At 42.2% G+C, this 12,328-nt stretch overlaps 1 protein-coding gene across 1 annotated transcript; it reads left to right on the top strand.

The window, feature by feature from the left end:
- The first annotated feature begins 8,600 nt into the window (after window positions 1–8,600).
- Window positions 8,601–11,650, top strand: neurod6a (neuronal differentiation 6a). The gene is made up of 2 exons (XM_048265716.1): window positions 8,601–8,748; window positions 9,091–11,650. Exon 2 carries the CDS (start codon window positions 9,099–9,101, stop codon window positions 10,107–10,109), a length of 1,011 nt encoding a protein of 336 aa, XP_048121673.1. The 5' UTR covers window positions 8,601–8,748; window positions 9,091–9,098; the 3' UTR covers window positions 10,110–11,650.
- The last annotated feature ends 678 nt before the right edge of the window (window positions 11,651–12,328 follow it).

Raw genomic sequence — 12,328 nt, 5'->3', positions numbered from 1 at the left:
CAACCAAATTTGTTCACAATGGTATACGTTCTCCACATGACATGAATATGTGAGCAGCCTGCCAATGCTAATTTAATCACTCAACATCTGTTGCGATTAGTTTGGCTTCCACACTATTTGGCCCCCATGAAAGTAGGTGTTAGGCATACTCACACCCACAGCATATTGCACTGAGAAGGAGTTGAAACAACGGAGAATACACAGGTTTATCCAAACCTAATATAAGATTCAATGGTTACATTAACATAGGGGGAAATATTATTTAGGCCTATAGACTATGCCAAAATGTATCAAGAACAATGCAGAAGTTATTTTCAGTATGGCTCTTGTGTCATATTTGTGCAGTGATTACATTGTAAGATGGAGAACAAATAAGGGAGAATTTTAGGGACATTGTGAGTGATTTTAATTATTCAAAGATTTCCCCAGGTGTATGCATATGATGATATTGGCATTTTATTTATTCTATTACGCTAATTAATTAATATGCATCCCTGATTCTTCATAATGTGAGCTTGTCATTTCGATCCCCTCTTGATTATAAGTCTGGTACTTTAATATGAATTTCTGCCAGTTGCAGAATGTGTACTTTTTTAATTCAAAGTTTTTGTTTTTCTCCTGTTGTTTTATTAAAATATTGTAAATTGGTAAGACTCTCAATACAAACATTTAAAGGAAAAAAGGTCCCAGTTTATGAAAAAGAACCAACTGTTAAAGGCTGACAGTGGTGTTTGTTTTCGTGCCAGTGGAGTACTTGACATGCATGTTACATTCAAAGTTTGGGAGCCCCATTTGAATTATCTGTAGCCTGACGTCTCTGCCATCATGTTACAGGGATTTTCTGAAAGGTCCCAATAAGGTAGGGCGGAATGTACCTTGTTGTATGTATGAAACTGAGAGCAATGTGTGGTGTTTTTGGTTTATTTGTTTGAAGTGTGGTTAAAATGACTTGGGTGTTCTCTGCATTTGAAAGTTAATTCCTTACTACTTTCGATAGCTTTCCATTTATCTAAAAAAAAAACATGCACTCACTCTTGCTTGGCAACCAAGCTTGTTTGAGACACAGTTGAACGGACATGGGTATGAGTGGTGGTGGTGGCGGTAGCAGAGGCCTATAGCTAGCACAGCATGCGCTCTCCCTGTCATCTTGAACATGACGTTACTCTCGCTGGCACCAGCACAGACGACCGGCGCCAACAGGCTGTCTGTGGGAGGGACACATGGACCCCAGCGAGCACTGCCGGGTGGCCACAGGGCCCTGACCATGACTAACGCAGGGCCCAACCAGGAGGACCAGATGGGGAAATCTGTTTGGCTGCGAAAAGGAGATCGCTGAGCCAGTACGGGCCATAACAAACCTGCAACGGGAATCTTACATAATTGCTTGTGGCAAGGGAAAGGTTTGTTTTTGACATGGTGCTGTATAGTCTGTAAGTGCTGCAGTGCTACCAGAGGACAATCAAACTACTCAACTGTAACACAAAATCTGCTGTGAGACTGTCACTACTAGTGGTAGTGTTTGTAATGCTAACCATACAACAGCAGTGCTTTGTGGTAACCAGTTCTGCCAAACAGTATAATGAAGCTAAGTAAATATTTGGAACAATTAGGAGAACATTTGGCCTTCAGCACAATCAAGTTCCAATTAAAATCCACAACAGTGGTGTAACGCTTAAAGCTGAACGATTTGACTTTCAAATCAAGTGGCCGTCAATGTCACCAGGGCCAGAGTTTACCCTTGCCACTCAATGGATGGACAGAATGATTTGGATAGGAAGGAATGCCATGCCAGCGCCTTGTTCCCCACCACTGAACTGTAGAGAGAAAGTGTGTGTGTGTGTGTACAAATGTGGAGAATATGAAATGATGTCCTAAGTGGGGACAGCTGCCTGCAGAAACGAAGGATATTTAGTCCTGGTTCCTGTGGGTCCACCATCCAGCTACATGCTCCAACAGCACACATCTCTCCGCTCTAGTAACAGCAGAGGTTACATTAGTTGCATTAAGAAAGCCATTACTACAAGCAGATGGTCTGGTCAGGTGAGATTGCAACACTGCATCAGTGAGTGTGTGTGTGTGTGTGTGTGTACTAATCCAACCTACCTGCTCACCTATTATACTAATCCCATGCAACATGCATCCTTTCATATGTTCAAGAAACGAATCATGTTTTTTTTCACACAGCCTCCGCATGACCTCTCGCTCAGCTCTGTGGTCACGACATGAGTAAATACTACTAGAATGATTAACACTGAGTGTGAACATTGTGTGTGTGTGTGTGTGTGAGAGAAAAAATACCCACATTCGCTCACAGTGAGGGTCTCCGCAGCGATTACAGCCTAGCAAGATGTGTGATTTGCATGTTGAACCCCTCTCTCGCTCTCGTAACTCCTCCATTTTCACTCGGGTCATTAGCTTTGTCTATTAGACAGCAATACTTCTATTAGCGCCTCTGGCTCCACATGACACTTCCACACAGACCGACAGACAGAGAGCGAAGATGCAGTCAACATAGCCATGCCTGGTTGTCAGAGGCTAACGGCGATGGAGATGCTAATTGTTACGGCATACAGGTACACACCCATGTCAGCTGCCGATAGCCCCCAGGTCCCTTGCTCTTCTGTGAGGGAACTGAATGCCTTGTCGTGAAGAATAGGCGGCTTAAAAGAGAAAAATAGGATCACTTCCAAAGCAATATTTGTTGTGATGGCCTTTCCAGTTTTTACAATTAGATAAGCTTGGAAAATCTCTTGATGGCAGATGATGGATTGGCATTGTGGAGAACAGCTGGGGCCTTGAGCAGAGAGAGAGAGAGAGAGAGAAAAAAAACATTCCAGTAATGTGACTAAAATGGTGTAGTGATGTTGGTCATGCTATTGTTAACCTGAACTAAGAATTTGTCTGTCCCACAATTTGTTTAGCCTACTTATTGTGCCTCATGGTGAAAATATCCAGAAAGCCAATTTTGTATTCTGTAATTCAACTAAGGGCCGTATCTGAAACGTCTGGTCAGAGTAAAGTCTTTTTAGCAAAGACATTTAAGGCGTGTCCAATGTTCGAATGACTGAATAAAAATCCTAAGTGTAAATCCTAATTCCAAAGTTGTTTGGAACTGGTTCCTAAGGGCTGCTTATATTTTGACAGTGACAGTGCGTCTTCAGCTATGCTTTATATGCGCCTTTCGCTATAGACCAGTTTTTTCTTGGTCAGAGGTGTAATGATTTTTAGAGGGTGTAAGATACTGATTTTTGGATCAGGCACCAGACCACCTTATGTTGATAATTGCCACACCCTGGGCGCAAGGTTTAATAAAAGTGGAGCGCATAGTGACCACATAGTCACCACTGACTGGGTGTACGATATGAAGACTTGCGTCACTCTTTGCACCACCTTTCCTAGTCATTAATGACCCAAAAGTAAGACACACATCACATGATCCTTTCACATTATACTGTATGACAAGATAACTATTAGCAAAAGAGTTAGTATTCTATATCCTGTAATGACAAATTACTAGCAATAGAGTTATATAGAGAGAGATAAAGAGTTCTGGAAATTGCTGTGACATGATATATTACCACTGGTCATCAATCATAAGCACATATAGCTTAACTCATCATTCTCACACACACTGACACACTGACTGATTTTTATTGGGTGGGAATTACTGAGTTACTCATCATATGATACTAACGTTATCACAATATGATACTAACGTTATCACAATATTGGCCGTGACAGCAATGCTCCCACAATAACGATGGTATCACAACATGGTGATTCTGCAATACAATACATTGCAGACAATCAATCATATACAATACATTGTGATATATGTGCCTGACTGAGTATTTATTCACTGTACTGTGGTGTCAGTGTCACATCATTTGACTGAGATGGAACAACACAGTAAAGTGCATTGAGTAAACCCCAGATAATTGAAGGTGGTGCTCAGATGAATAGAGTGAATAAACTAAAATTGTACTGTCTTCAGTCTAAAAGAAATGTATCGCTATTTAATGTCAAAATATTGATGATCTATTATCAGCAGAAATATCACAATAGTATCGATGCATCGCTTTTTTCACCCCACCCCTACTATGGAGTAGACCCTCTGGGGTAGGCCTTACTGTTTAACATTAAGTTTACATTATCATGTGGATTGCCATAACTAAACTATCTTGATCTAATGAATAGCAAAACAGCCCACAGAACCTTCCAGGTTCCTGTGCCAACCTGCCGTCTGATGCCAGAACGTTTAGGAAAAACACCAACTAGCGAGGAGGGCAGGGTTCCCAAATTCTGACTGGGAACGGAGGGCCAGGGAGAGCCAGGGAGAGCTCTGGCGCAACCAATGCCTCAAGGACCAGGAGGGGTGGTCCTGTTTGCCAGATTTGTTATAATGCACACACGCACACACGCCGAGACACACACACTCAGACACTCACACACACAGACATTCCAACACCTGTAGACAATAAATACAGATACGCAAACATATATACACTAAATTACATTTATGTACACACGCACAAACACACACATCAGTGCCTGCAAACACAACAGAACACATATCTGCAAACACATTAAAAGAATCCTCTGTCTCTCTCTATCACACTCACTCTCTCTCTCACTCACTCACTCACTCACTCACCACTCACACACACACACACACACACGTAAAAATAGTACAAACAACACACTCCCATGCCCAATGAGACAGCCAGAGCAGAGCATTACCTGACAGTGATGATCAGATACGGGCCCTCCTCAATAGAGTCTCTTAAAAGAGCACAGGTGAGCCCACAGCCAAAGGGCTTGTGAAAACACACACACACACACACACACACACACACCCCAAAAAAGCGAAACTCCCAGTTGACAGACCTGGCACAGCTCTCAAATCAACAACTCTCCAATCAACATTCCTGGCACTCAGAGTCCCTCTCCGCAAGCCTCCTCGGTCCCAGGTTGGAGGCACTGGCAGAGTGTGGCCCAGCAATTAAAAAAGCAGCATTTCTGAAGATCAACACCCCAGACTGACAAACACCTCTACAACTCTACTCATTTGCAAATCTGATCACCATAAATTTGACTGGTGAAAGGTGACTGAACTTAGTTTAAGAAGTATTAAGGGCACAGAGTCTTTGTGGATGAAAAACCTGACAGCATTACTGAAAGTCAATAGTTAAGACCAGCAGAGAATAATTGAGTGGGGGTGGAAAATATTCCCGGGATATAGTTACGGGAAGCAATGGGTATTATAGTGTGATCATGCAATAGTTGTCATTGCAGATATTATTCACCAACCAGTCATAAATTAACATTATACATTTTTAAAAACATGCAAATTATTCATCGCTCCATATTGTCATACCATTAACGCTCTAGCAGTCTCACACCTGGGTTCTTTTGTGTGTCAACGCTTGTGTTTATTTTTCATATATTTTCAAAGCTTTTTTTCCAAGACAGGATATTGAGCGAGCATTTTCTCAAAAGGTATTTATGGTTGGTTTGGATGAATATTAATCATTCCCTTACAAAGCAATACCATAAGTGTATACGTCTGTTGTGTTATGTTATATAGACATTCAACACAATGTCAATGTTTAAAATCGAAGATTTCACATTCACTTATTTTTTTAGGCAACTAAAGCCACATCAAGACGCTGTTCAGACCAAATCAACTGACTGTGTGGCAGGTGACGGTGTCTTGCGGTCGCCTGGGTCTCTCAGTAGACCTTCTTTAGCAGAGCTGTGGAGCTCAATGAGGGTGTGCGCCGCTCAACGTGTGAACGCCGGCGCCTTCATTTGCAGCTTGCATTAGGCGTGGGCCCATCTTTAAAAGTTGATAATGTGTTAATTAAATCACTGGCAGAATCGGCGTCTGTTGCACGGGCGAGAGCGGGGACTCGCTTTGTCGCCTTTTGTTTCCCCACTGCACAGTCCCATAAAGCAGAATAGCCCTTAGTGGTGGTTTTAGTCACCGTTAAGTTAGCAGGAGCAGAAATTATTTGAATGTTTCTGTTTTATTTCGGAAAGAAGGTAAGGGCCAGACTCACGGGTCTATTTTTAAGTGTGTGTACTAAATGTTTTATGTGAAATGGGTCGGGCCTTCTCTCTCTCCATTCTCCGGCACAATGATTTATTGCCCAAAAAGACCAGAGAACTAATTAACAGAGTAATTAATTAATATAAATTTGCATATTTGCATTTGCAATTAGTGCAGTCAAGTGATTAGTCTGAAATGGGAAGTTTGACTCATCAGATGTTGGTGTGTGTACTGAACCGGAAAGCTCGTCACCAGCTGAGGCCTCTGGGGGGGAGGGGAAAGCAGCGATTTATGTTACAGTGTGTGTGTGAGTGTGTGTGTGTGTTTATATCTGTGAGCATGTTCCTGTTTACATGGTTCTATAAACACCCTCATGTAAGTATATATGTCAATCAAACGTGAATCTAAGGAATTGCCATTGAGCTTCTAGTACCCAGCCATTATGCATGCTGCCATTCTTTGTATGAATTAACTCTCATGGGTCTATTGAAGTCTGTATAAAATAACCTTTGCACCATTACATCATGCTACAGTATGCAGCCTGTCAACAATAGCCCTCTGGCTACAACATAAATGCCATGTAATATGATTAATATGTGGCTATCTGGCTTGCTCACTAAGCTTCAGAATCTCACTGCTGCAAAGTGAACTAAACAAGGTTAAATGATAATCATGGCCTACCCTATTGAACATCACATGCTGCCCTCTCCCTCACAACAAACAAACACACACACACACACACACACACACAGGCGCCGACACAAAACACACCCAGACTCACGCTCTTGTATACACACACACACACACAAACACACACACGGGCAAACACAAAATGCACCCAGACTTACACTCTTGTATACAGACACACACACACATACACACACACACAGGCACCGACACAAAACCCAGACTCACGCTCTTGTTTTTTTACTCATCCCATGCGCCACGTGGCACCATCCTTGGCCGTCCTTCATATTCCTGCGAATGAGGTTGGCACCTAGGGGGTGGGGGGACTCGGGGCGCGTTCTTGCTGCGCGTCTCTGGGCGGAATAATAAATGGTGGCGGCCCTATCCCCTGTAGCAGGCCGGCAGTGGTGACCGTGGCTCTGGCGGTGACAGCGGGAGCTTTCAGGAATAATGGAATGCCCGGGTGTCGCGTCTCAGCATGGACGGAGTCAGAGCTCATTCCAATTACTGAAACACAGAGCCGCCAGATGCACCAGTCGCCCGGGCCACCGGCCCACCGACAGCACAAAAAAAAAAAACCCACATGCCAAAAGCTAGAGGGAGGGAGGGATGGAGAGAGAGAGAAAGAAAGAGAGAAAGAAAGAGAGAGAGAGAGAGAGGGAGGAAGTAGGAAGGAAGGGAGGGGAAAAAACAACAACAACAACAGCATGGTTGTTCCGCATGGGGCTGCACTGTGTGATGGAGGCACGGAAGCACCAGACCGACTGGACTGTGTCCGTGTGAGGGAGAGATAATGGACACCAGGCTAATTGTGCACAGAGTGCATTTTGCTGGGGAATTGCCACCACGGCGGAGATCCACATCCTTGACTTGATGGCTCAATTTTTAGATGATTGTCATTTAATAGCCTTAGGCAGCACACTGCAGATCTGGTCAAAAGCCCCTCGTGGACACTTCTGGGACTGGCTGTCTGTATGTGCAGAGGGGGATGCAGTGTTGTGGTCTGTGGGCATAATTACTCCAATCCCCCAGAACGCATCTTGCCTAATCATCTGATTTAACTGACCTTGAACCAAAGGTCATGTGTAGAGGTGGCCGGGACGATGAATGTTAGTGCCAGCTCAGCCGATCAGCCGAACGCCCTTGATGAGGCTCCCCTGGAAGATAATATCCATCAATCACTCTGATTGACATGCTGTCATTCACAGGACGATTTGACAATATGAGCGATTTGACACAATCTGTGATTGGCACTACACCTGATCTAGGAACAGGACTGATGGGCACTCTGTGTTTGGGATTAGTAGCCTACATAGGTAGATAGTTGGTGTGTTCAGATTCTGATACAGAGTCTGATACATAAGAGTGATGCACATGCATGGACTAAGAATTTTACACAACATAAACACATTGCAAAATAGCTTACTGATTTAACAATTGGAAACACTGTTTAAATAGCATTAAGGCCCATACCTAAATAGGCTTAAACTCATTTGTATATGTGTCTGTGCATCAAATTTGTAAATAATCTTTCCCCTACTATGTTGAAGATGGAGACTACAGGATTTAATTTCACAATTAAATCATGATGCATACTTGGAGAGCTTGACGGGAAAAAATCTGTCTGCAAAACTGGTTTAAATAAAGTGTGTGTGTGTTGTGTGTGTGTGTGTGTGTGTGTGTGTGTTTATGGGTGTATTGTGCCTTCACTGTGGTGCCCAGCTAGAGGCATGCCAGATGATCAGGGAGGGATAAATGTCCCCCGAGACCAAACCACGTGACGAGCACTGTCACGTGACGTAAGCACCAGATGGCATGGGTACCAGCTTTGGCAGTTGGCATCAGTGTCATTTCTCTAAGAGAGAAAGCGGGTGGCGGAAAACACGGCGAGGACTGGTGAACTGCGCAAGGTGCAGGAGACTCGTCCGGAGCTAAACGAGATTAGAAAAAAAAAACTTTTAAGAACAATTAAGACAATGCACGCTTTTAATTAATCTCCCAAGGCACAGGTAAGAGGAATTCGGTGTATTATTAAGGGCACGTGATATTTTTGCCACAACTATTCTCATAAATTCTGTGAAATTGTGATATTGTGATTCTGGGAATTAATTCATTTAAAGGGAAAATGATGTTAGCTTTATTTTGCACTTACGGCTTTGAAATGTTTATGTTGGATTCAAATTTTCTGGAGGTTGCTCTTTAAATCATTAGATGTTAGAAAACTGTCTCTTGACAAGAACACCGACCATGGTAGGATGGCTTGCTTTTCATCAGGGACAGACTACATACTTTAAACAATGAACAGGCATTCATTTACATTCGTTCTTACACTGCCTTCTCGTTATCCTTAGCAAGGACGATGTTGACTTTACCATTTGAGGAGCCCGTGATGATGGAGTCTCAGTTCATGGCAAACTTTTCTCGGGACTGCGATGGCAATATGAAGGTCGCCAAACCAGACCCCTTTAAAGAAGACGACAACATTTCTCAAACCGATATCAGAGGGCTGGAGGACGAAGAATCGGAGAGAGACGACGATGAGCGTGATGACGGTCAAGATGAGAATGGTTTGCCAAGGAGACGCGGGCCGCGGAAAAAGAAGATGACCAAAACGCGTTTTGACAGAGTTAAACTTCGCCGCATGGAGGCCAACGCAAGGGAGCGGAGCAGGATGCATGGCCTAAACAATGCGCTAGACAGCCTACGGAAGGTGGTGCCCTGCTACTCAAAAACACAGAAACTATCCAAGATAGAGACCCTGCGTCTTGCCAAAAACTACATCTGGGCTTTGTCCGAGATCCTAAACACCGGTAAGCGACCTGACCTGCTGACCTTTGTTCAGACACTCTGCAAAGGTCTGTCGCAGCCCACCACCAATCTAGTAGCTGGCTGTCTCCAGCTGAACGCCAGGAATTTCATTACTGATCACAACGGGGAAGCGTCCTTCTCTGGCAGGTCCCCATACGACTCCATGTACCCACCTTACCACAGTCCGGATGTCGTTGCGGCCTCCGGCCACGTCGGCAGCACGGTGGACAGCGTGAAACCCTTTCGGCCCTACAGTTATTGCAGCGCTTATGAATCGTTCTACGAGAGCACCTCTCCAGAATGTGCCAGTCCCCAATTCGATGGTCCACTGAGCCCACCTATTAACTTTAATGGGATTTTCTCCCTTAAACAGGAAGACCCGGCTGATTATGGCAAGAGCTGCCACTACGGAATGCGTTACTGCTCTGTGCCAGCGCGTGGTACCTCCGGCCAGAATACGCTGTCAAGAGGCTCCTCCGACATTCATTTCCCCTATGACATTCATCTCCGCGGCCAGTTTTATCCTGTGCAAGATGAATTAAACACGACTTTTCATAATTAATGAGAGAAAGTCAAACGTGAGCGTCCTTTTTTGCCGGGTAATTAGCCTACTGAAAATAAAAGACTTAACACACATGTATTATTTACATGCATTTTGCTTTTTAGATGGGGATTTGGTTGTTGGCCATCTGATGATTTATTATTTATTTATTTATTTATTTATTTTAATTGAATGGACAATTTCGTCAGAGCAAACAGAGTTCGTCGTGGAATCTTTTTGTAGAAAATCAGCGAATCTGTTTTGTTTTCAAACTGAAAATGAACAAATCAATTGGTCCATGTGCAGTATTAGTATTATGACTTATCGTTTGTCGTTTCTACACAGAAAACCACAGAGAACGTGTTGTATAAAATCATTTTGTGTACAGTGCATCATCAAAGAATTGCTGTATTGCGATAATGTGTTTTACAGTCGAATGCAATCATGATCTAATTCATTTTTCTTGGGTATGTTCAACAGTAAATAAGGCAGCAATAAAGGCAAGATGAGCTATGCAATTAAGATCCAACTCTTGCAATTCCGAACAATCAAAATTGAAGTGATTTAAGAAGTTAGTTATGACAGAATGGACTTGGCTAAGACTGTCTTATTGATTTGAAGTGTCAACACCTTACATGTCAAATGAATTAACTTAAGATTGCCATTTGTGTATTGAGTAGCCTATTTATAGAGAATCTGCTAACTTTATTTGCCAATTTATTTGTGTATTTATTTGTTTATTTATTTAGGCTATTTATGGGACGACTTTAATGTTAATGTATGCGTGCTCTCTGGAGACTCCTTAGCCTATGAGTTTTCTCAGATGGAGATGTTCAACTGCCTAACTGAACGAAATAATAAAACGAATGCATTATGAAAAACATCTACAAATGTCCATATGTCAATGAAATAGTGTACTTGTCAAGCCCTGGTATATTAACATATTTGCCTAAATGTAGGAAACTTGCTATGTTCTGCTATTTTGAGAATACACTGGCAAACAAACATTAACCCCGTATAGAGCATTTATATCGGACAACCAATTATTAAAATGCTATTTCAAACGTTTTGATAACGCCCTGTGTTGTGTCAATGTAAAAATCAACATGTGCAATTAAAATGTATGATATCAAGAAACACAACTATCATAGGCAAAATTATGGAAGCTCGTGCAAATACCTTGCTTTGCAAATGTACTGGATTTGACTGTTGGAATTATTTGCAGCTGTTTCCCAACAGGTACATTTATTAAGAGGCAAAAGCATGTATTCCGTTTAAAATATTTGTTTTAAATACAACAGCTCTATACAAATGTCTTACCATTGTATACCATACCATAGATATTATTTGCCTTATATTATATGGCAATCATCAGATATGCAATGTTATGGATGTCAACAATGGTGGATTCGTGAAACAATCTGTGTCTTTCTTCTAAAATCTTATAATGAAGTGTTTTCACGTGAAAATCATTGCAACGTGCACTAAACTGGTTTTGTGCAGATTTGTACACTGTAATGGAGTTGTTTTGTACAACAAAAATAAAAGTTTAATTGAATTAACTAAGACGTGTCAAAAGTTATTTAAGACATACCAAAAAGGCTCGTTTTAAATATTTGCAAGCTGTACGTTTTAACAATATCAGGCTAAAAGATCTGGGAAACATACAAGATCATTAAACATGTGATCATTAAAGATCCGAAATAAAAGAAAGATCCGATGGGCCAAAATGTCCACTCGATGTGGTTCGGTGTTAAATCAACTTTCCGTAACCCCCATATAACCAAACATTCAATATAAAATGTGCGTCACTTTTTGTGATCTGCGTGTAGGCCTAGGCAGGCTAGTTGCACTATATAGTAGAATTAAACGTAGCCTAAAATAATTAAAATAAAATGAACAAATTTTCATTGTATCGTTAAATTATAATTCACATGAAATTCCAGGCTTTTATGACTAATTTTGCAACCTTTATATTCAGAGAGAGAGAGAGAGGGGGAGAGAGATATGACTTGGTTTGGCGTGATGTCGCCAAACTAAGCGCAAAGTCTGGAGTGGTGCCAGTTAGCGACAGACTGTGGATCAAACCCTTTTGGGAAGGTGTCCTAGCACGCGTTAATCCCCGGGTGAATGTGCATTGTCATCCTGAGACAGCATGCAAATGGCGAGCGGCTCACAGGTTAGCTATAGAGGGTGATGGGAGATAATAACGCATTCTTACACTGGTTAGACAGGATTAA

This window comes from Alosa alosa, chromosome 16 (genome assembly GCF_017589495.1).
Source record: "Alosa alosa isolate M-15738 ecotype Scorff River chromosome 16, AALO_Geno_1.1, whole genome shotgun sequence".
Classification (NCBI taxonomy): Eukaryota; Metazoa; Chordata; class Actinopteri; order Clupeiformes; family Clupeidae; genus Alosa; species Alosa alosa.
This window is presented reverse-complemented; position numbering and strand designations above follow the sequence as displayed.

Coding starts and splice junctions, on each gene's coding strand:
- neurod6a (XM_048265716.1), top strand. CDS start 9,099: ATGTTGACTTTACCATTTGAGGAGCCCGTGATGATGGAGTCTCAGTTC.